General features: G+C 43.7%; 1 protein-coding gene across 6 annotated transcripts in view; it reads right to left on the reverse strand.

The window, feature by feature from the left end:
• The window catches only part of SNAPC3 (small nuclear RNA activating complex polypeptide 3), a 65223-nt gene extending 59498 nt beyond the window's left edge, over window positions 1-5725 (reverse strand). For 5 of the 6 annotated variants that reach the window (XR_008376173.1, XR_008376176.1, XR_008376168.1 and 2 more), the window contains exons 1-2: window positions 5377-5725; window positions 4337-4414 (exon numbers count right to left, since the gene is read on the reverse strand). Coding sequence is in view for 1 of the 6 variants with exons in the window: in XM_053572143.1 (XP_053428118.1) it covers window positions 4337-4414; window positions 5377-5693 (395 nt within the window). In the remaining 5 variants the exon portion in view is untranslated. The remainder of the gene's footprint in view (window positions 1-4336; window positions 4415-5376) is intronic. The other variant, XR_008376174.1, reaches the window with a different exon arrangement.
• Between the last annotated feature and the right edge of the window lie 20386 nt (window positions 5726-26111).

The raw sequence follows: 26111 nt of genomic DNA on the forward strand, positions 1-26111 counted from the left end.
ACCCAAAGCAATATATAATTTTAATGCAATTCCTATTAAAGCTCCATTGTCATATTTTAAAGATCTTGAAAAAATAATACTTCGTTTTATATGGAATCAGAAAAAAACCTCGAATAGCCAAAACATTACTCAGCAGTAAAAACACAGCAGGAGGAATCAGGCTACCAGACCTGAGACTGTACTATAAATTGATAGTGATCAAAACAGTATGGTATTGGCACAAAAACAGAGAAGTAGATGTCTGGAACAGAATAGAGAACCAAGAGATGAATCCAGCTACTTACCGTTATTTGATATTTGACAAGCCAATGAAAAACATTCAGTGGGGAAAAGATCCCCTATTTAACAAATGGTACTGGGTGAACTGGCTGACAATCTGTAAAAGACTGAAACTGGACCCACACCTTTCACCATTAACTAAGATAGACTCTCACTGGATAAAAGGTTTAAACTTAAGACATGAAACTATAAAAATACTTGAAGAAAGTACAGGGAAAACTCTTGAAGGAATCGGCCTGGGTGAATATTTTATGAGGAAGACTCCCCAGGCAATTGAAGCTTTATCAAAAATACACTACTGGGACCTGATCAAACTAAAAAGCTTCTGCACAGCCAAGAACATTGTAAGTAAAGCAAGCAGACAGCCCTCAGAATGGGAGAAAATATTTGCAGGTTATACCTCCGATAAAGGTTTAATAACCAGAATCCACAGAGAACTGAAATGTATTAGCAAGAAAAGAACACGTGATCCCATCTCAGGGTGGGCAAGGAACTTGAAGAGAAACTTCTCTAAAGAAGACAGACGCACGATCTACAAACACATGAAAAAAAGCTCATCATCCTTAATCATCAGAGAAATGCAAATCAAAACTACTTTGAGATATCACCTAACCCCAGTAAGAGTAACCCACATAACAAAGTCCCAAAACCAGAGATGTTGGCGTGGATGTGGAGAAAAGGGCATACTTCTACACTGCTTGTGGGAATGCACACTAATACGTTCCTTCTGGAAGGATGTTTGGAGAATACTTAGAGACCTAAAAATAGATCTGCCATTCGATCCTATAATTCCTTTATACCCAGAAGACCAAAATCACAATAGAACAAAGACATCTGTACCAGAATGTTTATGGTAGCCCAATTCATAATTTCTAAGTCATGGAAAAAGCCCAAGTGCCCATCGACCCACGAATGGACTAGCAAATTGTGGTACATGTATACTATGGAATAGTATGCAGCCTTAAAGAAAGATGGAGAGTTTACCTCTTTCATGTTTACATGGATGGAGCTTAAACATATTCTTAGCAAAGTATCTCAGGAAAGGAAGAAAAAGTATCCAATATACTCAGCGCTACTATGAAGCTAAATTATAGCTTTCAAATGAAGGCTATAACCCAACTATAGCACAAGACTATGGGGAAAGGGCCAAGGAAGGGGAAGGGAGGGGGAGGTTAGGGTGGAGGGAGAGTTGTGGGTGGGGCCACACCTATGGTGCATCTTAGAATGGGTACAGGCGAAACTTACTAAATGCAGAATACAAATGTCTACGTATAATAACTAAGAAAACGCCATGAAGGCTACGTTGAACAGACTGATGAGAATATTTCAGATTGTATATGAAACCAGCACATTGTACCCCTTGATTGCACTAATGTACACAGCTATGATTTAATAAAAATAAATAAATTTAAAAAAATTTAAAAAAAAAAAGAAGAAAATAAGTTGGGCTGACTTGGGGGAAAAAAGAAAAGAAAAAAGAAACTTTAGAGAAAGAGAAAGCATAGATATATTTAGGTTTTTGCCACAAATCTAATTTTTTTGCAGGACCATTAAGGTTAATAAGTTATATAGTACATTGAAACAATTCCAGCAGAGGCATGCTACATTAACTCTTAACATTACACATATAAATCTTTCCCCACATCCTATGTTTGGAGGGACCAGATGGCAATCAACAAAATCTACTTGACCTAGTAATGGAAAGCACACAGGGAAAAAGCAATGTGTTCTGTAATCTTAAAATTACTATTCCAGGGCAGCACCTGTGGCTCAAAGGACAGTCAAAAACAAAAAAAAAAAAAACAAAAAAAAAAAACCTACTATTCCACATGCTTTAATAAAATCTTTATAAGCCACTTAATAAATATGTTTAGCTATAGCAAAAAGTCTGCTTTGCTTATGATTATCAGCCTTCTTTTTTCACTGTATCTCTAAAAGTCATTTCTGAGTTTTGACAGCTTCATTTATTCCACTCATTCTACGAATATAATTATTGACTATTAGGTGCTGCTGTTCTAGAAACTGGAATATAGCAGTGTGATAGGGCTTATGAAGCTTGTAAGGGTAGCTAAGATGGTAGAAAAATTAAACAAGTTGGGCGGCGCCTGTGGCTCAGTGAGTAGGGCGCCGGCCCCATATGCCGAGGGTGGCGGGTTCAAACCCAGCCCCGGCCAAATTGCAACAAAAAAAATAGCCGGGCGTTGTGGCAGGCGCCTGTAGTCCCAGCTGCTCGGGAGGCTGAGGCAAGAGAATCACGTAAGCCCAAGAGTTAGAGGTTGCTGTGAGCTGTGTGATGCCACGGCACTCTACCTGAGGGTGGTATGTGAGACTCTGTCTCTACAAAAAAAAAAAAAAAAAAAAGGAAGAAAAAAAAAAAGAAAAATTAAACAAGTATATATAAGCATGATGAGTATTTCCATAGGGACATATGAGGTGTTACATGAGCATACAAAGGGATCTAAATGGAGTCCTTAGTCCTTTAGTTATGACTTTAAGGATAAGTGAGCAAGGCCACAGGGATAAAGAAGAATGAATGTTTTAAGCAAAGGCTTGGAGTCAGAAAGCACATTCAGGAAATGAAACACAGTGCAGCATGGCAGGAACACTGCAGAGACAAACAAAAAGATCCTCAAGGTCCAGTCTATAAAGGCGTTTATGAGCCACTTGAAGACTCAGGACTTTAGCCTAAGGGCCCTCAAAAGGTTATAAGGAAGTGGTAACAATCACACATGTATTTCAGACAAATGCAACTTAATCAATCAACAATACAAGATCACCAATTGGAGCTGGCAATATAGTAGGCTTAAGGGCAGTTTGGATTCTCAATGAGTCTTCAAGGACTTCAGAAATGTTAGCATTCAAGGCAATAAAATGCAGCTATTTCCTAAGGAATCTAGCAGGCTTCAAATGGAAGAAAGGCCAAGTGCATCCTGAACCATTTGAAAGACAAAATGGTTGAAATGAATCTGGAAAGGCAGATTTGGGATAAATGTGGAAGGCTTCAAAAGTCTAGCTAAGAATTTGAAATTTTTCCGTAGAGGAGATGTAGTCTTTGACAAAGCAAAATAGCATACTCGGGTAGCATAACAGATAAATCAGGTGAAAAGCTGTACTAAGAAAAAATGGAAGCTTTTCATAGCACTCCAAGTGTTGCTAAAGTAAATGTTAGCAATGAGGATCAGGGGAACAGATTTGGCAGTTAAAACAAAAACCAAGGAGAGTGGAAATAACTACCCAAGTATTTGAGAGGAATAATAGAAAGGCTAGGATCAAGAATAACATAACAAGGTGAGGTGGTGTGAAATATGGTGAAATTGTAAATTTCATCATAATATGCACAATTTTTCTATAGCATTATCATGGAGCAGTGTTTCTCAGTGTGAAAGGCAAACTGGAACTGATTTGTGAGCTATACATTATGTAATCTGCACAGAAAATTAAAGTGTTTAGAAACTTTCATTATAAGCTGTTAATAATTTTATGTCTGTTGAATTTAACAACAAAAAATTTGAACTCATATTGTGTTTTAAAATGTCACTTCTTAAGTATTTGTCTTTTATGGTATTTTTACAAAAGTATGCATCTGTCAAAGATTAAAAATGTTAAAATCTGGTCCTTTATCAGATGGTTCAAGAAACACTATCAAAGCATTTTGGTTGCACCCCAAACGTTAAGTAGATTAATTTGTAAAACATATTAAAAATAAACACATATTTGAATATAAAATGGATATTAGACTTTATTGTTAATTTTCTTAGGTTTATTAATTCCATGCTAATTACATAGGAGAATGATATTTGGTAGATATATAGGAGCTCTATGCTGATATATTTAGGGGTAAATTATGATGTCTGCAACTTATTAAATGGTATAAGCAAAGACACACAGCAGGCAACTTCGACACATATAGCTAAGCAAATATGGTCATATGTTAACAGTTGTTGAATTTGAGGAGTAGGTATGTGGATAATAATACTCTGTTTTCAATTTTTCTGAACACAGTGTACTAAAAAATGTTTAAACAAATAACACACAACAAATGCACAGTCCTCCATACCCCAAAGTCACCAGGTCAGTATCCTCTGGGATGACTTCTGGGTCCTCGCCTTCCTCAAAGCATTTCAGTTTATCAAGGCTAAAACAAAAAGGGAAAGCAATACTTTAAGGTTGATCGTGTATCTTGTCCAGAGCGAGTCAGAATTGTGTTTTAAATACATCTCTAAATAATTTCATCAGGTAAAGTCCAGCAGGCGACTAAGAGGAGGCCAGAACTCAAAGACAATGAATTCTGTGCTGATATTTTGTGATAAAAAGGTTATAGGGCAGATGAAAGCAGCCAGGGGGGCGGCGCCTGTGGCTCAGTCAGTAAGGCGCCGGCCCCATATACCGAGGGTGGCGGGTTCAAACCCGGCCCCGGCCAAACTGCAACCAAAAAATAGCCGGGTGTTGTGGCGGGCGCCTGTAGTCCCAGCTACTCGGGAGGCTGAGGCAAGAGAATTGCTTAAGTCCAGGAGTTGGAGGTTGCTGTGACCTGTGTGAGGCCACGGCACTCTACCAGGGGCCATAAAGTGAGACTCTGTCTCTACAAAAAAAAAAAAAAAAAGAAAGCAGCCAGGAGCGTTAAGTAGCAGAAGAGATTATTAAAAGTTATTTTTATATTTTCAATCCAAAGAAGGCACTTTTGGGAAAAAATTCAGTAATACCATATCCAAGAAACCACAGTTAATCAACTATTAACACTCCACCCATTAAGTCTCCTCCAGCCTCACCATTACTCAGGTTCCTCCATCGTCAAAGTACCTGTCAATGGCAAGTACAAGTCGCTGTTACCCTGATTGCTTTTCTTCACTAAGCGCTGTTAAAATTAAAGGATAGAAAAACTAGCCTTTGACGGAACTGTCTTGTCCCTTTATTCCAACTCGCAGAAATTGTGAGTCAAGGTCCTAGGACTTCTCGCTTCAGCCGAGGGAAAGGGCAATCCTGCCACCCCAGGTCTAAGCCACAGGCCCGCCCACGAATGAATTCCAGAGGACAGCAGGGGCAAAGCTGCACCCCAGCTGGTCCCAAACTGCAAGAGCCCCTCGGCCCCACACTCACCCGCACACTGCCCTTAGCTCCGCGGCCGCCTCCAGGCTGCAGCCCAGATCCCGGGCCACAGCGGCATCCTCTTGGTCCGAGTCAGAGACCTCTCCTCGCCCGAGCAGAGCGGGCGCCGGGGACTCCCTCAGCGACAAGTCCCCAGCCCCACGAAGCCGGCCACGCCATAACTCCCCAAAGCCGCCCACGTGGAAAGTGCGGGTGTTTAGGTCGGGAAGCTCGTACTCTGGAAAGTTGCAGTCGCCAGTGCTGGGGGCCGGCTCCTGCCTGCTAAGAATCCCGTGGCACGTTGGGCGGCCGGAGCCACCTTCGGCCATGTTCGCCCCACTCCCTTCCCTGCAACAGACTGGCGAACACTGCCTCACCGGGCCTGATGGGACTTGTAGTCGCGTGAGACGCACGGCCGCAGAGCAGCGGCGCGGCGCGGCGTGGGCGGAGCTGCACACACTACATTTCCCGGCAAGTCCCGTCCACCCCGCCCCCCGGCGCGGCTCCTCAAGGCTCCGCGCGCAGTGATCTGCGCATTGCTCTGGCTGCCGCGCGCTGCGTGGAACGGTTGAGACCCTGGGGCACCCGGGCGGTCGGTCGGGTTTGATTCGCGGCCCCTTGCAGTTACGTGGCAACGCTCCTCCTCTCCCCCATGGTCACTAGGGCGACTTCATCACACCCTGATGATGACTTCTTGCTTTTTCTGGGCCTCAGGATGCGGACTCTTTCTCCAGGGTTAGCGGGTTTATTTGTTACCTCACAGCCTCAGAGCCTGAGAGATTGGGCGGAGGGCTGACATCAGGGATAAGACCAGCCCTCCAGATCGGGTCTTCTCAGAACCTCCCCAAGGCTCCCGGTTGGGGTGAATATGAGTACAGAGTCCCAAACTTTATGGCCACCCGTATATGTGCGTTGCTGTGTGCGTAGTGTTTCAGAGCATCCACTGTGTGTCACACACTGTCTATGGCTAACCCTAATATGTATTTTTAAAAATCACAGTCTTTCCAGATAGAGATTATCACCCTCATCTTGCTATTGAAAAAAGGTTTAACTGTTAGAAAACAAACAGGATTGGATCTGATCTCAATTGGCTTAGCCTCAATGGAGCACACTCCAACTCAAAGGCCCCAAAGAACGTGGCAGGACAGACAGAAGAGGTCTGGCTGTTTATTTCGTAGAACACAGTCATGCCACATGATTCACGCATTTGATGTGTTTAGTGGTTTTTAGTATATTCACAGAGTTGGGCAACAGTCACTACAATGTATCTGAGAACCTCTTTCCCACCTTTAAAAAAGAAATCTGGCCAGGCTAGGTGACTCGCGCCTGTAATCCTAGCACTCTTGGAGGGTAGGCTGGCGGATCACCTGAGCTCAGGAATTCGAGACCAGCCTGAGCAAGATCAAGACTCTGTCTCTACTACTGAAAAATAGAAAAAAATTAGCTGGGAGTTGTGGCACATGTCTGTAGTCCCAGCTACTGGGGAGGCTGAGGCAAGAGGATTGCTTGAGCCCAGGAGTTTGAGGTTGCCGTGAGCTTTGATGACAGGCACTCTACCCAGGGCATCAAAGTGAGACTGTCTAAAAAAAAAAAAATACATATACATATAAAAGCACCCTACAAAATGGAGTCTGAGAAGCTAAGTTGAAGCTGAACAGCTGACCTACTTTGCTCAATCTACTTTCTTTCCCCACATAACATTCATGAGCTCAATTGATCCGCTAGCCTAGCCTCCAAGAGTGCTAAGATTACAGGCGTGAGTCACCTAGTGAATTAAGATTTCACCTTGATTGGGAGAATGGGTGTCACAAAAAAACTTCAGGGAAGGTAATAACAAGCAATAAGTATTGTTACATCGTTAGTGTACAGGCTACTTTTATTTTGTTTTCTTTGATTTTTTTTTTTTTTTGAGACGGAGTCTTACTTTGTCGCCCTCCGTGGACTGCTGTGGCATCACAGCTCACAGCAAACTCAAACTCTTGGGCTTAAGCAATTCTCTTGCCTCAGCTTCCCAAGTAGCTGTCTTTGATGCTTCTTTTAGATAAAGTTAAAATTTTCCAGATTTTTTTCCTTGTATCCCATGATAAAAATTATTAGAATCGTAACTGTGGCAGAACAGTCTACTCTCTGTTCTCCAGAATTGGTGGCCTTTTAATAATAATGCTTGGTGGCCCTACCCCTAGTCTCTGCACATTGTCTGGACAATGACAGGGGGGCAAACCCCTTTGTCTTGGAACAAAGGCACTTTGGAAGCCCAAGATAGGAGGCTTTTAATACATTTCACCCTTTTCAGGACCTTACTTCTATTACAGATATATTAATCAGATTGTCTTAACATTTAGTTAACAAGATACAGTTCACCATGGTTAATGTATTTTTCACACCATTTATTTATTAAATCTCCAATTTTTGTTGTTGCCCTTGGGTTCTACTAGACTCAATTTCACTCTTAAAAAGGAGATTGGTGGGTCAAAAATAGGCCTAAAATAGTGATGGAAACAGTCAGTAATGTCTATTCTGCACATCAGACTAATCTATGAATACACATGGTGACCACTACTCCAGAAGGATGCAGACTGTCAGCCAGGACTGGCTGGATCAAGCACATCTGTATGTAGGTGTAGAGCATAAGCAGTCAAAAACTGAAACTGATAACAGATGCAAAAATACAGCTAGATAGTATTTTTGGACCATATTTGATAGTGCAACGAAGTGACTATAATCCCACATTTAATAGCACAACAAAGTGACTATAATCAATATGATGTTAGGGTATACTTTAAAATAGCTAAAATAGTGGAATTAAAATGTTCCTTACACAGAGAAACAATCAATGCCTGAGGTGATGGATACCCCAATTGCCTTGATTTTATTAATTCACGTTGTATGCCCATATCAAAACATCAAATGTACCCTATAAATTTATTCAACTAGTATACACATACCAAAATGATTAAAAATAATTTTTTTAAGTTCTAAAAAACCAAAAAAAAACCCCTAAAACCTAACAGGAGGTGCTACAATGAACACCTGAAAACTGGGTTTGAGTGGACAAAAACTTTTTCCCAGTGCCCTGAGAAGTTATAAAATCTAGACAAACGATACTGGTGGGGCTCAGGAAATGATACCACCAAAGTATGGCACTTGGGCATGCTGAACGCTTTGAACTAAAATGAGAGAAGCTGCCTCAGAATCGAGGACTTTCTGACTTCTGTTCCACCCCCAGTGGAATTTTACTCTGATAAAGCAGATCACCAGAGAGAGCACAATTGCCTTCCATCATCTCCCTGAATTTTCATTACCTATTGCAGAAAAGAAGATTGAGGGAATATAACCAAATTTAAAAAGAGCAAACAATGAACAGCAGGCATTCACTGTATCCCAAAAGACTTCTGTTTCGATCCACTTCTGAAGTTTGGAATTTGCACCTAGTGAGCAGAAATTAGAGAAAATACAAAAAATATAGAACAACATCCTTTCCTAACCATATTTTTGCTGGATTGCTGCCTCTGGCAATTCTACCTGTAAGTCCCACCAGATGCCCCGATTGTGGTGCCCCTTTGTTACCCATGACTCAATCAAAACCTTGCCATTTGACTTCCCCAGAAGAGACCCTTATAAACTCACAGGGAAGCCGAATCCAGACAAAGATCTGGGCCTTTGTGTTGTTCACTGTCTCCTGGGAGACTTCATCTAGTTAAGGGAAACATCATTTCTCCCTTTCACAGGCAGCTTGCTATTTTTTTTTTTTTTATAAATACTATACTTTCAGGGACACATAAATCAATGATAAAACTAGAGAGAAAACCAGAAGAATGATGTCCACAGAACTGAGCTTGCATTTACTTGGAGACAGCCATCCAGGGGTTTCTAAGTTCTGGTGGTGTTTCTTTTTGTTGTCTTTTGTTTTTGGCAGGGGCCAGGTTTGAACCTGCCACCTCCAGTACATGGGGCCAGCACCCAACCCCTTTGAGCCACAGGCGCTGCCCCTCCTGGTGATGTTTCTTAACTTGTTTTGTGTATATGCTGACTCCTTTTGTTTTTTTATTCCTTAAATAATACACATACACTTTATGTCTGTGTTCATACTCAAGAGTATGAGATATTGAGAGAAAAATAGTGCTTAAGATTTTCGAAATGAGAATGAGATAAAAAAATTTTTCATGTGTTAATAATGCTAAAAGAGCTTAGTTTTATACTGCTTTAAGTGGACGTTCATGGGATGTGTCTTCACCACAAAAATCATACCTTGAGTAGCCCAAACCCACTCGACACGCTGAAAATTCTTTTCTTTTTTTTTGAGACAGCGTCTCACTATGTTGCTCTTGGTAGAGTGCCGTGACGTCAAAGCTCACAGCAAACTCAAACTCCTGAGCTTACGCGATTCTCTTGCCTCAGCCTCCCAGTACTTGGACTACAGGCACCTGTCATAATGCCTGGCTATTTTTCTGTTGCAGTTGGCCCCGGCTGGGTTTAAACCTCCAGCCTTGGTGTCTGTGGCTGGCGCCATAACCACTATGCTACGGGCACAAGCCTGAAAATTCTTGTTGACATGGAGCATTACAGGCTTTCTTAAGAAGTCCAAACCGTAGTACAAATGACTAACTTGCTGAGAGCTTTACCTGAACTTTCATCGACTCCTCCACCCCTCAGTGAAAGAAACCAGTGGCAAGTAACTGAGTGTCCTTTAAAATCACACCCATGCGCTGCAAGAGAGCCTGAAGAAACCCTTCCCAGAGGCATACATAACTGAGAGTGGACTCATTATCTCTTTTCCAAGCTGCCCTTAGCTGAGAGGATCAACCATCCAGCAGCTGAATGTGCCCTTGGGAGGACTCTCCAGAGGGGGAAACACCTCGTAACATTTGCTCTGGGATTGTAAGTCACCTGGCAGGCCACCAACACCAACCATCATTCCCAGACACCTATAACTAGTTTAGAGAGGTTTTCTAATTTAATAGAAGTTAGGTCAAAATAAATCTGTTGGATGTGGAAACTGATAAACTGACCTATATCCAAGTATTATAAAGATTCTTGGGGGGAAACACGAATATGAGCATCTCCTCTCACTCACAGGATATAATTATTTTTTAAGTGATATTTTTACCTTGAGAATTGTGATAAATCTTTTCTTTTTCTTTGTCTAGAATTATGTACTGATGCCCTAAATGGATCAATTAGAATGATCTGAGACAAGTAAAAGAACATTCAATTCCAACTGACACTAAAAAAAAAAAGGGGGAGTATATATACCCATATTCATAGCAACATTACTCAGAATAGCTATGAGGGAGTAGCTACCCAAGTGATCACCATCGGAGGAATGGATAGACAAAATGAGCCATATAACCTACCATGGAATATTATTCAGCCTTACAAAGGAAGGAAATTCCGACATATGCTATAACATGCATGGACCTTAAGAGATCGTAATAAATAAAATAAATCAGTCACAAAAAGACTGACATGAGGTACTTAGAGGAGTCAAATTCAGAGGTGGAAAGCAGAGCCATGGTGGCCAGGGGCTATAGGAGACTGGGGCAGCCACTCTTGAGATGGAAGGAATGTCAGCAATGGTGTCTGGTACTCTGACCTCACCTTGGTGATACATATGCGTGGCAAGCTCACATTTGCAAAATTAAATGTTCTATCAGACCATCTCATGGCTCATAATTTTTATTTATTGCTATAAAAGGAAAAATAACAAACTGTTTTTCCTTTAATCTACTCTCAAACTCAACATGGGACACTTTTGTGAGCAGATGTGCAGGGTTGCTCCATACACCAGAAACCATTCTTCAGCAGACACCAACAGGGTGTACTCTAGTTCAGTTCACTCTGACACTGTATGTACCTGGGATAGCGTCAGGTCCCACAGATTGCTCCTACTTTGGGCACCAGCTCCAAGTCCAGGTTGTGACCTTTACTTCTGACCAGCTGGCTATAAATTGGGGTTCCCATGGACCCTTCCCTCCTGGAGTTCAATAATTTGCTGGGATAGCTTATAGAACTCAGGGAAACACTTATATTTCCCGATTTGTTATAAAGTGTATTACCAAGGATATAGATGAACAGCCAGGGGAACAGATGGACAGGGCAAGGTAGGGGTCGGACCCGGGCAACCCAGAAGCTCATCCAATCTTCTTGACAAGAGTTCTCATAGAGCTAGATCTCTCAGACCCTCCTCCTTCCCAGAGGCCTGTGGGTGGCACTGCAAGTTCCAGCCCTCTAATTCTCTAATTGCTTGGTCTTTCCTGTGATTGGCCCCATCCTGATGCTTTCTAGGGGCCCCACATAAGTCATCTCATTTGCATAAACAAAAGACATTCCCATCACTCAGGAAAGTCCAAAAGTTTTAAGGGCTCTGTAACAGGAACTGGGACAAAGGCCAAATGTATTTCAAATTATACCATAGTTCTTTTCTTTGTAGGAGAAGTTTTATATTTAAACATCTAATTCGGCTGGGCGCCTGTGGCTCAAGCGGCTAAGGCGCCAGCCACATACACCTGAGCTGGCCGGTTCGAATCCAGCTCGGGCCTGCTAAACAACAATGACAACTCCAACCAAAAAATAGCCAGGTGTTGTGGCAGGCACCTGTACTCCCAGCTACTTAGGAGGCTGAGGCAAGAGAATCTCTTGTGCCCGATTTGGAGGTGGCTGTGAGCTATGATGCCACAGCACTCTACCCAGGGCCACAGCTTGAGACTGCCTCAAAAAAAAAAATAAACAAATCAAATAAAATAGGCTCAGCGCGTGTGGCTCAAGCGGTTAAGGCGCCAGTCACATACACCTGAGCTGGCAAGTTCGAATCCAGCCTGGGCCCGCCAAACAACAATGACTGCTGCAACCAAAAAATAGTTGGGCGTTGTGGCGGGCGCCTGTAGTCCCAGCTACTTGGGAGGCAGAGACAGGAGTTTGAGCCCAGGAGTTTGAGCCCAGGAGTTTGAGGTTGCTGTGAGCTATGATGCCACGGCACTCTACCCAGGGCAACAGCTTAAGGCTCTGTCTCAAAAAAATAAATAAATAAAAAAAATTAAAAAAAATAAACATCTAATTCTTTGTCATCATGTAGAGTTCAAGTCAAAGAGAGAAAATCCCCTATGGACAGTTTTCTATCTTGAAAATGAATCTTGAGAGTAGGAATTGCTACAAATATTCTTTAGTATTCCTCGAAGTGGCTGTCATGAAACTAAGAAGGGTCCACAAAGACCACCAGAACTGGGCATTGTGGTGGGTACACAATTCTGGAGGCGGAGGCAAGAGGATTGCCTGAGCCCAAGAGTTTGAGGTTGCTGTGAGCATCAAAAAGTGAATGCCAGGGCACTCAACTCATGGCAATAGAGTGAGACTGTCTCAAAAACAAACAAACAACAACAACAATGACAACAACAAAAAAGAAAACACAAAGACGACCAGTACAGAGGGAGTCTTACTGACAATATTATTTCTGAAAGTTCAGCATTTGTCCCTAGAAGCCACATCAGAAAAAGAGGGACAGGAGGTTTGAGGAGAAGGAAAGAGAAGTTTATTACTTTGCTAGCAAAGGAAGAAAATGGCCAATGGTCTCAAAATCCAAATTCCGGCTTCTGAGCAGAAGCACAGAGCTTTTAATTTTTGAAATTAATTAATTATTTTTTGAGATGGAGTCTCACTCTGTCACCCTGGGTAGAGTCCTGTGGCATCTTAACTCACAGCAACCTTGACTTCCTGGGCTCAAGGGATCTTCCTGCCTCAGTTTAAGCTTTTAAAAGTTCTGATCCCATAATCCCATTTTGGGCCAAGACAATCTTGGGGCCTCTGCCTGGATTCATCCCATCTCTGGTTAAAACAGTCTTACGGCTTGGCGCCTGTAGCTCAAATGGCTAAGGTGCCAGCCACATACACCAGAGCTGGCCGGTTTGAATCCACCCGGGTCCGCCAAATAACAATGACAAGCATAACCAAAAAATAGCCTGGTATTGTGGTGGATGCCTGTAGTCCCAGCTACTTGGGAGGCTCAGGCAAGAGAATCGCTTAAGCCCAAGAGTTGGAGGTTGCTGTGAGCAGTGACAGTACAGCAATCTAGCCAGGGTGACAGCTTGAGATTGTGTCTACAAAAAATAAATAAATAAACAGTCTTGTGATCTCTGCCCAGATTAACCCCAATTTGAGCAGAGGATCTTGTGCCCTTTGCCCATCCCATCTTCAGCTAAGAAGATCTTGTGACCTCTGCCCAGACAATTCCCTCAAGCTATCTCCTGTGGTCCAAAGAAAAGAGATTCCCCCCCACCTGCCACTGGCCTGAGGTGGGGAGGTAGGTTTCAGTTCCCCAAAAGTTGCTGAGACAGAAAATATTTTTGCCATTTTTTTCAGGCCATTCCCTCTGCAACAATATCAGTTTGCAAACCAAGAAGAGACAGTCTCCTGTGTGAACCAAAGACATGCCCTTCCAAGTGGGAAGGGGTGGGTTTTATGCCTCACAGGATCTATATTACACACTGGAGTCAAACATAGTCAGCAGGTTTTGGAGGAAAGCCACACATATTTATGAGGAGAGCTGGGGGTATACACAATGTATAAACATAGAGGACAGATAATTAAGTTTGCAAACTTGTGCTAGAGAAAGTGCTACATACCTCATTGCTGAGTATCACCATGGTCACTTTTGAGTGCTCCCCTTGGGAAGCTACGCACTGATGTCAGCACCTCGTCCACACTTCACAGCAATTTTGGAACTCTTTTTCTGGAATGGTCATTGGAACTATTGACATAGGAAATCTGACAATTAATTTTGTAAACTCATTCTACAAAGAGTGAACCTTATCTTGTTGAATATCACTAGAATCACCATATGGCCTACGGGAGTATTTCAAAGTTGACCATAGTGATATTCAGCAATGAGGTATGTAGCACTTTTTCTAGGATGAATTCATGTACTTGTTAGACTTCATATGTAACATACATCCCATGTTCACTTTGAGGAGGTTATGTATTAAAATGAAGTAGAATTTGATTGTTTGCATTAAAAGGTGAAGTATAGGATGCAAAAAAAGTTTGTGCATAGTTTCCTTCTTTTTTTGAGATGAGGTCTCACTGTGTTGCTCAGGCTGCTTTTGTACTCTTGCCTCACCTTCCCAAGTAGCTGGGATTATAGGCATGAGCCACGCCACGCTGTGTGCAGCCTCTCCATCCTGGCTGAAACTGGCTTCAGCTCTGCAGTTGCTAATCAGAAGAGAATACGTGTAAGGCCAGGCCTCCGTCTGATCAGAGTTGTAGTGGTCTGACCTGTAAATCAGAATTTGGAGGGGTCTGATGACTTGCCTTATGGCCCCTCTCGTTAGCAAGATGATGGCTTTTCTTGTATGAGTAGGAATTTAGAAATCTGCATTGTTGCTCAGGCCCTAAAGCCTCAACTTTTGTTTCCTTAACTTTAGGGTCTTTCTTAGTTGATAAAGGGGCACTGTGGGGCAAGATAGAGACCTTGGCTTCCTTGCCCACAGTTCCACCAGAAGGCACTATGTTTTCTTTATATACCCATAACTGTAGTGATAACTGTACACATGAAGTCCTGTTTATATAACTACTATATGATTATTGTATGACTACTGTTTGGCATTCTGCCGCCACTGTTCCTCTTGGATATACAAGTGTACAGGACCTTCCACTTATTTGGACTTTCTGTGCCTGCTCATTGGCTGCCACAAGCTGGATAAAGGCATGTCACACCTGCCTTTGCCTCCAAAGTTCTTCGCCTTGAACGCATTTGGTGTGAACCTCCCTGGCATCAGCCTCCTGCACAACAGCATCTATTTTGGTCTCTCGGATCATAAACAACTCAATAGATGTAAGAAGATGTTATCTATCTTTCCTATGTACACTACTTTCTCCTCAAAACAAGAAATAAACCTGGTCTCTAACAGTCCTTTCTAAAATAATTTTTTTTGAAGGTGGGTATCTATTTGTTGCCCAAGTTGGAGTGCAGTGATGTGATCATAGCTTGCACAACCCTGAACTCCTGGGCTGAAGTGATCCTCCTGCCTCAGCCTCCCTAGTAGCTGGGACTACAGGTGCATGCCACTGCACCCAGCTAATTTTCCAATTGTTTTTGTAAAGATGAGGTCTCACTATATTGCCCAGCTTTTTCTCCTGGCTATACATGATCCTCCTACCTTGGCCTCCCAAAGTGCTGGGATTACAGACGTGAGTCACTGCAGCTGGCCTACAACCTTGCTTTGGCATCATGAAATGAAGACATACTGGACAGTGCCTGTGGCTCAAAGGAGTAGGGCGCTGGCCCCATATGCCGGAGGTGGCGGGTTCAAACCCAGCCCCGGCCAAAAAAAAAAAAAAATGAAATGAAGACATGCTTACTGAAAAAAAAAAAATTCCAAACAATGCAAAAGAATTAGAAAAGAGCAAAAGCTCCCTTTTCATCCCTTCCCACTTACTTCTAACTGTTAAAATTTGGTATATGTCCTTCCAGATTATTTGGTATGAATTCACAACTATGCATATATATTCTCTTGATAGACAACATAGTTTCTCTCCTAAATAAATATATATGGCTTTTTATAAGTATAGACTCATACTGTACAATTACTGTTAACGTGTATCCAACAATCCATAGATTTCTTATTGATAAATAAGCAACACACGGCAGCAGAGTGTTCCTTTAAGAAGAGAAGTCAGAAAGAAACAAAATGAAACTGTGCTGACTACTCAGCCCAGTCTGCTTCACAAATAGACCTGTGTGGCAGCAACAAAGAATGGCACTCAGAACCTGTCTCAGAGTCTGCAATGGCTCCTCAGAGATCTAGGCCTATGTGGAAGGTTCTTTCCCCCAGTTTTCTTTAGAGTTCCCTGTCCCCTGATTGAGCCTTCGGCTCAAATGTCACCTTCCTTGTGAGGTCAGTACTGATTACCCTATTTAATGTTGCAAACCCTATCCGTCATTCCTATTCCCTCACCCTGCTTTCTTGGATCTCCTTCATAGCACATATGATTTTCAAACTTATCAATTCGTTTTTTTTTACAGTGTTCTCTTTTTGTTTGTTTTTAAATTTTTTGTAGAAATAGGATCTCCCTATGTTGCCCAGGCTGGTCTTGAACTCCTGGCCTAAAAGCAATCCTCCCCTCTCAGCCTCCCAAAGTGCTTGGATTACAGGTGTGAGCCACACACTTGGCCTAATTCATTTATTAGATATATGATTTTTTTTCGTATGTCCTCCCTTATTAGCATGTAAACTCCAGAACAGAAATCTTTGTTTTGCTTCTCAATGTATCCTAAGGAACTAATAGTGCCTGGGTCATAACAAATGTTCCATAAATTTTGTAAGTATTGTAGTATGTAAGTATGCTTTCTTATTTGCATACACAACTGCCGGGTCCTCCAGCAGTCGCAGTTGAGGGAAGATTGGGGCCAGCCGGGTCTCGTCCCAGGGGCTGAGCGGGATGGCGAGTGTTGGCGGCTCCAACAGGAACACACGGAGCCGGAGTCTGTCGAAGCAGGATCTCAACTTTATTGCGTCAAGGAGCCACTTATATAGGGCTCGGGGAAGAGGCGGGGAAAAGAGGCGGGGGATGAGGTATGTGAAATGGTGTGATGGGTAGTAAAACAGGGTTGGGCCAATGGCATGGTACCACGTTGGCTGTATCTAGGTAGAGGCAGTTTCAGTCCGGGCCTTGCTGAGTCATTGCTACGGAAGTAGCTCGATGGATCTACTTCTAGTCAAGCTGGGGAAGTTGCACTATGTTTCAGGCACATAGCAGGGCCCAACAATTCCCCCTTTTGTTTTTTGTATGACGGAAAAACATAGTCCCTGTCTTAGGTAGCCTGCTCTTGCAGTTTCAGTCTTACCTGTCATGGGGATACAAACATCAACGGTTTGGTCCCTGTCTTAGGTTGACTGAACACAGAGTGATCTTACCCGTCTTTGGGTACTATGAATGTAATCCACCGTGCAGCCTCTCCATATCCTGTCTTAGGTTGTCCCAGTTTTGGGATCTTACCTGTCATTGGTGCTATGGAGGGCGGTTAATAATAATAGTTAGATTTGTGGTTAATGAGCTGGTGATATCGGACCTCGACCTGATTTAAGTTTATTGCCTCTAACCTTTTTAATAGGGTCCAAAGGTGATGACTAACATAAGGGTAAATCAGGGGAAGAAGGTAGGGTAAAAAAAAAAACAAAAAACCATGTAGGCCCATTCTAAAATTTCTTTTCTTCTCTTTTCTAAATCTTCTTGGAGTGTTTTGATCTTGTTTTGCGTGATCCCAGATCTGTTGGCATAAAAGCAGCACTTCTTCTGCAAAAATAAACAGATGCCTCCCTAGATGCCATGAGACTCCGGATAGCGTTGGGGTCGTCCATTCCCTCCTCACTGGGGGAGATGAACATCATTAGCATCAGCAGCAGTGGAAGCAGTTGCTTCCTCATTGGGGGTTCCTTCTGGGGGGGAAGTAGAAAGACACTTCTCAGGGGCGTTAGACCCCCCTGGATAAATTAAGGTTATCCCCTTCTTGTTGGGGCAAGTATTTAAGGTCTCTTGCCGGAACCCAAATGGGTTTTTTCTAGTTTTGAGGGAAAACACATCGGAAACCTCTCCCTGCTGTAAGGAGTGGGTCTGGTCCTCTCCACCCTCCCATAAGCGGATCTCGCCATTGGACTCAGATGGAAGTATAGGTCACGGATGAAGACCAATGCTTTTGAAAGGGAGATAAGTGTGGGTCTTCTTTGGAAAAATTTAAGATATTTAGTGTGAATAGAACCTTTTTCAATTGATCGTGAGGGGGTATAGACTCCCCCTTTTGTTTTTGTAATTGACCCTTAAGGGTTTGATTGAATCTTTCAATGATAGCTTGACCTTGGGGGTTGTGTGGTATGCCAGTGGAGTGTGAAATTTTCCATGTTTGTAGGAAATTTGTAAAGGGTTTGCTTGTAAAGCAAGGGCCATTGTCAGTTTTAATTTGATCAGGTGGACCAAGGGTAGCGAAACATTGGAGCATATGGCTAATGGCATGTTTAGTTTTTTTCTCCAGCATGTGCTGATGCCTAACAGGCGTGGGAGAAGGTGTCAATGGACATGAAAATGTATTTAAGTTTCCCAAAAGGGGCGTAGTGAGTAACATCTATTTGCCATAGATGATTGGGTCAAAGGCCTCGGGGGTTGGTGCCTGAGGTCTGCAGAGGGGGAACTTGAAGGAAAGGCTGGCATGACTGACAAGTACAAACGATTTTTTTCAGATCCTTGACAGGTATGCGGGGATACTTGTGTTTAAGCCCTCTCCAATTGATATGAGTTAGTTGGTGAAATTCTGTTGCTTCTGTGACTGTATTGCATTGTGGCATGGAGGCTAGCTGATCTGCTAATTTATTGCCTGTAGCTAAAAATCCTGGTAGGTTTTGATGTCCTCTAAGGTGTTGTAAGTAAATTGGATTGGTTTTTTGTTTGAGTAGAGTTCTAACCTGGATCATTAATGGGGATATGGGATTGGAATCTAATTTAATGTGAGCCTCTATTAAATTGAGTAGTAGGTTGGCTACATAAAGGCTATCTGAAAATAGGTTAAAGGGTTCAGGTATGGAATTAAGGGCCATGACAACAGCAAAAAGTTCTTTGAATTGAGCCGATCCTTCAAGCTCATGTAGGATGGATTTTAAGGGGGTGGGTTTTTTTTTTTTTTTTTTTATTGTTGGGGATTCATTGAGGGTACAATAAGCCAGGTTACGCTGATTGCAATTGTTAGGTAAAGTCCCTCTTGCAATCATGTCTTGCCCCCATAAAGTGTGACACACACCAAGGCAGGGGGTGGGTTTTTGACCTTGCACTAGGGGAGGATAAATAATAATGGAAGCTCCTAGGTGCCCTCCGTCTGTAAAGACGGTGAGGAAGGTGGGATTAGGATGCAGGAGAAAAAGTTGTGGTGGTTTCCAAGTTAGTTTGGGAAAGGAGTTCATCCATTTGTAAGGACCGTAGTGACAATCAATTCGGCCTTCAAGCACCAGTGCAATTCTATCGTTATTTCTCTGAAGCCAGGAAAAATCTGAGAGTTTATATGGGGTGATGATGGAATGGAGTTCAATGCCAAACAATCTGACTGCTATGTCCCTTCCTTTAACTATGCAGTTGGCAATCTGATTGTTTATGGAATAGACTCTAGGGACTCCTCCCACTGAGAGATGAATCCACTGGATAGGCTCCCTCTTTTGGGCTAAGAGGGCGGTACATAAAGTTTCTCCCGGAAAGAGGTAGAGGATAAGGGGTATGTGGGGATTGAATCTTTTTAAAGAAGCTTGGTTTATGGATTGTTGAATTTTAGTCAGTATGTGTTGACAATAAGGTGGTAATGTTATTTGAGAGTTTAAATCTAGGCCTTTTAGAACATTAAACAGGGGAATTATCTCCTCAGTGGAGATAGGGATCCAAGGTCTTAGCCAATTAATTTCCCCGAGTAATTTCTGCAGCTGGGGCAAACTATAAGTTTCTTGAAGGACCAGTTGGGGTTTAATAGGGGAAACTGTATCTAGGGAGAGGACGGACCCCAAGATTTTAAATGGGGGGATGGTTTGTATCTTTTCAGGAGCTATTTGAAAATTATTCTGGTGGAGGAGAGCGAGGCATTCAGTGGTGAGTTCTTGGAGGTTATCTGAATTGTGGATTCCTAAGATTATATCATCCATATAAATGTAGAATAGTATGTTAGGTAGCGTTAGTAATGAAATGAAGATGTGTGTCAAATAATATTGACAGATAGGGGGGCTATTAGCCATTCCTTGGGGTAGGACCGTCCACTCAAATCTTAAATCTGACCCTCGGAAATTGGTTGAAGGTATGGAAAAGGCAAACCTTTCCATATCGTTTGGATGGAGGGGAATAGAAAAAAAACAATCTTTAATGTCTATGACTGTGAGGTGGTAAGCTGTGGGAATTGCGGGAATCCAGGGGAGACCTCTCTGGGGGGTTCCGAGAGGGATCATCCTGTCATTTATTTTTCTGAGGTCTTGTAGGAGTCTCCAAGAGCCACTGGGCTTCTTGATTATGAATACTGGAGAGTCCCAAGGGCTAGTAGATGGTCTTAAATGCCCTTGGTCTAACTGTTGGTTGACTAACAAATGTAAATGTTGGAGTTTATTTGAAGGGAGAGGCCACTGCTCTACCCATACAGGGTCCCCGGGTGTCCATAGAATTTGGAATACGGGGGGATGAGCAGTGGCCTTTAGAATTGGGGGTGAACCTGGGAGTGTTCTTGATTGATTGGTTCGAGGTATGGGTTATCTGGATAATAGTACTGCCCTCTCTGTTTTTGTTGAAATTGCTTTTCAATTTTATCTTGGGGGTGATCATCCTGAGAGTTGTTATGGTCAGTGGTGATAAATGCCTCCGCCTCACCTAAAATGTCTTGACCCAGGAGATTGGCAGTTAGGCCCGGGACCACAAGCGGGCCCCATGGTTTCCACTAGGGTCCACCCAGGGGAGCCAGGCGACGGTCTCCCAGGAGGTAGATCGGCCACCCATACCTAACAGGGGTGGTCCAGGTATTAGCCGCCAAGATTGGGGTACTTCCTCTTTCCTGATAACTGTGTGGTCTGCCCAGTATCCATGAGAAATTTGAAGGATTTATCTCCAATTGTAAGGGTTATTTTTGGTCTCATGCCCACAATCAGGGGAATGGTCCAATGAGTTTGTACTGGTCTGCTCCCCTTTTTTAACGGGGCTGGGGATAGCCCCGCAGGGAGTTTAAAGGCTCACCTTTGAGATTGAATTTGGATTTGCAATCGCGGGCCCAATGAAAGCCTTTTTTACAGCGAGGGCAGGGGGTGCGGGGGCCATTCCCCCCTGGTGGGTCAGGGGGGCGCTTGGTTTGGTTAGGACATTCCTGCTTGAAGTGGCCCTCTTTACCACACCAGAAACATGTCCGCTTGCCTGCAGTAGGGGCTAATTGAAGGGCATTAATAAGTGTTTGGAGTTCTTCCTGGCAGTCTGCCTGAAGTGCCAAAACCATCGCCCTTGCTTGATGAGACGTGGAACCAACATCTTGAGTAGCTATGATCCACCTCTCCATCGCCTGGTTTCTTAACCTGGCGCAGGCGAGCTTACAATCAGTGGTCATGCCATCCCAGACTAAAGAACAGACAAATCCATCCCTTAACTCTCCAGCAGGGGACTTTCTTTTTAGGCTTTTTTGGACTCTGTCTATAAAGGCGGAGCAGTCCTCTGTGTGTTTCTGATTGATTCCTGCTATGGGGGATTCAGTGGGGCCCTCCTCTAATTTCTTCCATGCAGCTAGCCCACTGGCTCTGACCTGATCTTGGTAAGGAACAGGAATAGCTGCCTGCTGGAGACCAATGGAAAATTGATCAGCTGTACCATAAAGCATGCCATAAGTTATGGGAATGGGAGGGTTGGGTGCTCTGATTACGTTCTCCCCAAACATGGCACTCCTCCTGGAAGTAGGCCATCCACTTAAGGAATGTGGGGCTCGGGAGTACGGCTTTGGCTAGTTCTTTCTAGTCTAGGGCTACGCACCCTTGGTGCGCTAGCCCTTCAAGTATGGTTTCTGCCCAAGTCTGAGTTAGGGCTGTCCTCAGAAACTGCCTTTTTTAGATCTTTGAGATCTTGAGCCTCCCAGGGGTACCAGGTGGCGAGGCGATTACCTCCGGGATTATTATTAACCGGAAAAAGGTTGGTAGCTCCGCCCTCAGTATTGCTTTCTCCACCATATGGAGGAGGTGCAGAGGGGGCCCAGAAAGGATTAGTTGGAGCATTCCCAAAAGGGTGGAGGGAAGGATAGAGAGGTTTGGGTTGACTGGTGGGCCAATGAGGTCTGCTGACTCAGGGCTCTGATCTGGGCTCGGTTCTGCTTTGGGACTTTTATTCTCAGCTTCTCTCAGGGTTGATGCTCCCTCCGCTTTCTTGGGGGAACGGGGGAAAACAGCCCTTTAAGGCAGATACAGTAGGGAGTGTCCCAAGCGGGGGAATCTCCTCCCTTTTTATATGTGCTCTTCTGATTAATCTTTCAACCCTATCCCAGGTGTCCCAGTCAAAGAGGTTGCTCTCCGGAAGCCAGGGTGCGACCTTAAGTAAACATTCCCAGGCTTGAAGGGTCTGACTATCCGAGAGGTCTAGTCCTCTGCTTTTGAGCAAGATTTTAAGGGATTCCAAAGCAGGGTCAAATTTGGAATTAGACATCCCCATAATTTACGGGGGTACACTCACCTGCAGACCGACTGGCCCGTCAATGATCTTCGTGTGGGGAGCCAAGTTCCTCACACGGGGCACCAATCTGCCTGGTCCTCTGGCAGTTGCAGTTGAGGGAAGATGGGGCCAGCCCGATCTCGTCCCAGGGGCTGAGCGGGATGGCGCGTGTTGGCAGCTCAAACAGGAACACAAGGAGCCGGGAGTCTGTCGAAGCAGGATCTCAACTTTATTGTGTCAAGGAGCTGCTTATATAGGGTGCCGGGAAGGGGCGGGGAAAGGAGGCAGGGGATGAGGTACTTGAAATGGTGTGATGGGTGATAAAACAGGGTTGGGCCAATGGCATGGTACCACATTGGCTGTATCTAGGTAGAGGCAGTTTCAGTCCAGCCTTGCTGAGTCATTGCTACGTGGAAGTAGCTCGATGGATCTACTTCTAGTCAAGCTCGGGAAGTTGCACTAGGCCTCAGGCACATGGCAGGGCCCAACACACAACCACTTATTTCCCTTTTTTTTTTTTGAGACACAGTCTCACTATGCTGCCCTCGGTAGAGTGCTGTGATATCACAGTTCACAGCAACTTCCAACTCTTGGGCTTAAGAGATTCTTTTGCCTCAACCTCCCAAGTAACTGGGACTACAGACGCCCACCACAACACCCGCTATTTTTTGGTTGCAGTTGTCATTGTTGTTTAGCAGGTCGGGGCCAGGCTTGAACCTGCCTACCTTGGTGTATGTGGCCACCACCCTACTCACTGAGCTACGGGTGCCGAGCCAGGGTCGAGTTCTAGCTCAGGCTGGCCTCCAACTTCTGAGCTCCCAGAGTGCTAGGATTACAAGACTTGAGCCACTGCTCCTGACCATCTTTTGCTTCTTGTTTTTGGATTATCTTTTGATTAAATAATGGCATACCCAGTGTAATCTTTCAGGCAGTGGATGGTGCTTGTGGGATTCAGTAAATGCCATAATGGCTGTGCCAACCAACCTTCATACCAGTGGGCAGTACTTGTGGGAAGGAATAAGCTGAAGTGGTGTTTTTGGGTCCTGTGACCAGGTGAAGCACTTGATTGCCCTGGGTGGTGGATGAGGCCCTGAAACTTTAGGCAAGTCCTTATTCTCTGTCACAGTAGAGCCAGGTGGAGGACTGCAGCTGAGCAGGGTTGGATTGGGCAAGCTTGCCTGCAGGCTCCACCAAGGCTGGAGAGGTGTCTGTTTTAGTAGACATCAACATTCTGCTCCCAGCTTTTAGGCAAAGCTGCCAGGAAGGGGCTGCAGTGGCCTTACCCAAACACAAACTCCCCCCTTGCACCTGAGCAATGTGACTGAGACCTTGGGGGGTCCCTGAAGATCAATCTCTGACCCAAGGAGAAGCATGCTGGTCCCTAAATGCCCAAGCAGGTTTGATTTCCCTCTGTCTCAGGATGTGCTCTGCTCTGATGGAGTCACCAGGCAAGCGACTATAGACTGCAAAAGGGAGGGCCAGGGGGCAGGGAGCTCATAATCTGAGCTCTCCTCAGTTCGCTGCGGGAGCCCTGGAGGAATGGTCTGGGCCCCAGGCTCTGTGCAAGCCTCAGGGTGGCAGCTTTAATGTTATTTCTCAGCAGCCACTGATGAGGGAGTGGAAGGGGACAAAAAGTCTGGAAAGGTCTGAGCCTACTCTCTGTGGAAGCCCTGGTGCGGTGGATGCACCAACAGAGAGGAAAAGCAGTGCCTATGAGCCCTGGCTCAATCATCTCTCAGCAGCCCTGGGCAGGGCACGGGAAGGAGAGGAAAAGAGTCCGGATGGAGGAGGCCAGAACTCTGGCTGTCTCTGTCTCTCTCTCCAGAAGACAGCCCACCTAGAATATCGAGGCCAGTGCTTTTCAACCTTTTTGATCTCACAGCACACCTGAACCTATAAACTTCTGCAGTACACTTAAATTATGTTGATTAAAAAAGAAAAAGAGTAAAAAAAAAGAATATACTTACTGTGCTTTGAACTTCTTAAAAAATAATTTAGATAATGATCTTTAAATACTTTTTTTATTGTTAAATCATAGCTGTGTACATTAGTGCAATCAAGGGTTACAATGTGCTGGTTTCATATACAATCTGAAATATTCTCATCAAACTGTTCAACACAGCCTTCATGGTATTTTCTTAGTTATTGTAGGTAGACATTTGCATTCTGCATTTAGTAAGTTTCGCCTGTACCCATTCTAAGATGCACCGTAGGTGTGACCCCACCCATTACCCTCCCTCCATCCTAACCTCCCCCTCCCTTCCACTTCCTTGGCCCTTTCCTCATAGTCTTGTGCTATAGTTGGGTTATAGCTTTCATGTGAAAGCTGTAATTTAGCTTCATAGTAGAGCTGAGTACATTGGATACTTTTTCTTCCATTCCTGAGATACTTTGCTAAGAAGAATATGTTCCAGCTCCATCAATGTAAACATGAAAGAGGTAAACTCTCCATCTTTCTTTAAGGCTGCATACTATTTCATGGTATACATGTACCACAATTTGCTAGTCCATTCGTGGGTCGATGGGCACTTGGGCTTCTTCCATGACTTTAGCAATTATGAATTAGGCTACAATAAACATTCTGGTACAGATGTCTTTGTTATACTGTGATTTTTGGTCTTCTGGGTATAAACCTAGTAAAGGAATTATAGGATCGAATGGCAGGTCTATTTTTAGGTCTCTAAGTATTCTCCAAACATCCTTCCAGAAGGAACGTATTAGTGTGCATTCCCACCAGCAGTGTAGAAGTGTGCCCTTTTCTCCACATCCACGCCAACATCTCTGGTTTTGGGACTTTGTTATGTGGGCTACTCTTACTGGGGTTAGGTGATATCTCAAAGTAGTTTTGATTTGCATTTCTCTGATGATTAAGGATGATGAGCTTTTTTTCATGTGTTTGTAGATCGTGCGTCTGTCTTCTTTAGAGAAGTTTCTCTTCAAGTCCCTTGCCTACCCTGAGATGGGATCACGTGTTCTTTTCTTGCTAATACGTTTGAGTTCTCTGTGGATTCTGGTTATTAGACCTTTATCGGAGGTATAACCTGCAAATATTTTCTCCCATTCTGAGGGCTGTCTGCTTGCTTTACTTACTATGTTCTTGGCTGGGCAGAAGCTTTTTAGTTTGATCAGGTCCCAGTAGTGTATTTTTGATACTGCTTCAATTGCCTGGGGAGTCCTCATAAAATATTCACCCAGGCCGATTCCTTCAAGAGTTTTCCCTGTACTTTCTTCAAGTATTTTTATAGTTTCATGTCTTAAGTTTAAATCTTTTATCCAGTGAGAGTCTATCTTAGTTAATGGTGAAAGGTGTGGGTCCAGTTCAATCTTCTACAGGTTGTCAGCCAGTACACCCAGCACCATTTGTTAAATAGGGAATCTTTTCCCCACTGAATGTTTTTCATTGGCTTGACAAAGATCAAATAACGGTAAGTAGCTGGATTCATCTCTTGGTTCTCTATTCTGTTCCAGACATCTACTTCTCTGTTTTTGTGCCATTACCATGCTGTTTTGATCACTATCAATTTATAGTACAGTCTCAGGTCTGGTAGCATGATTCGTCCTACTGGGTTTTT

Source organism: Nycticebus coucang, chromosome 2, assembly GCF_027406575.1.
Source record: "Nycticebus coucang isolate mNycCou1 chromosome 2, mNycCou1.pri, whole genome shotgun sequence".
NCBI classification, from domain to species: Eukaryota; Metazoa; Chordata; class Mammalia; order Primates; family Lorisidae; genus Nycticebus; species Nycticebus coucang.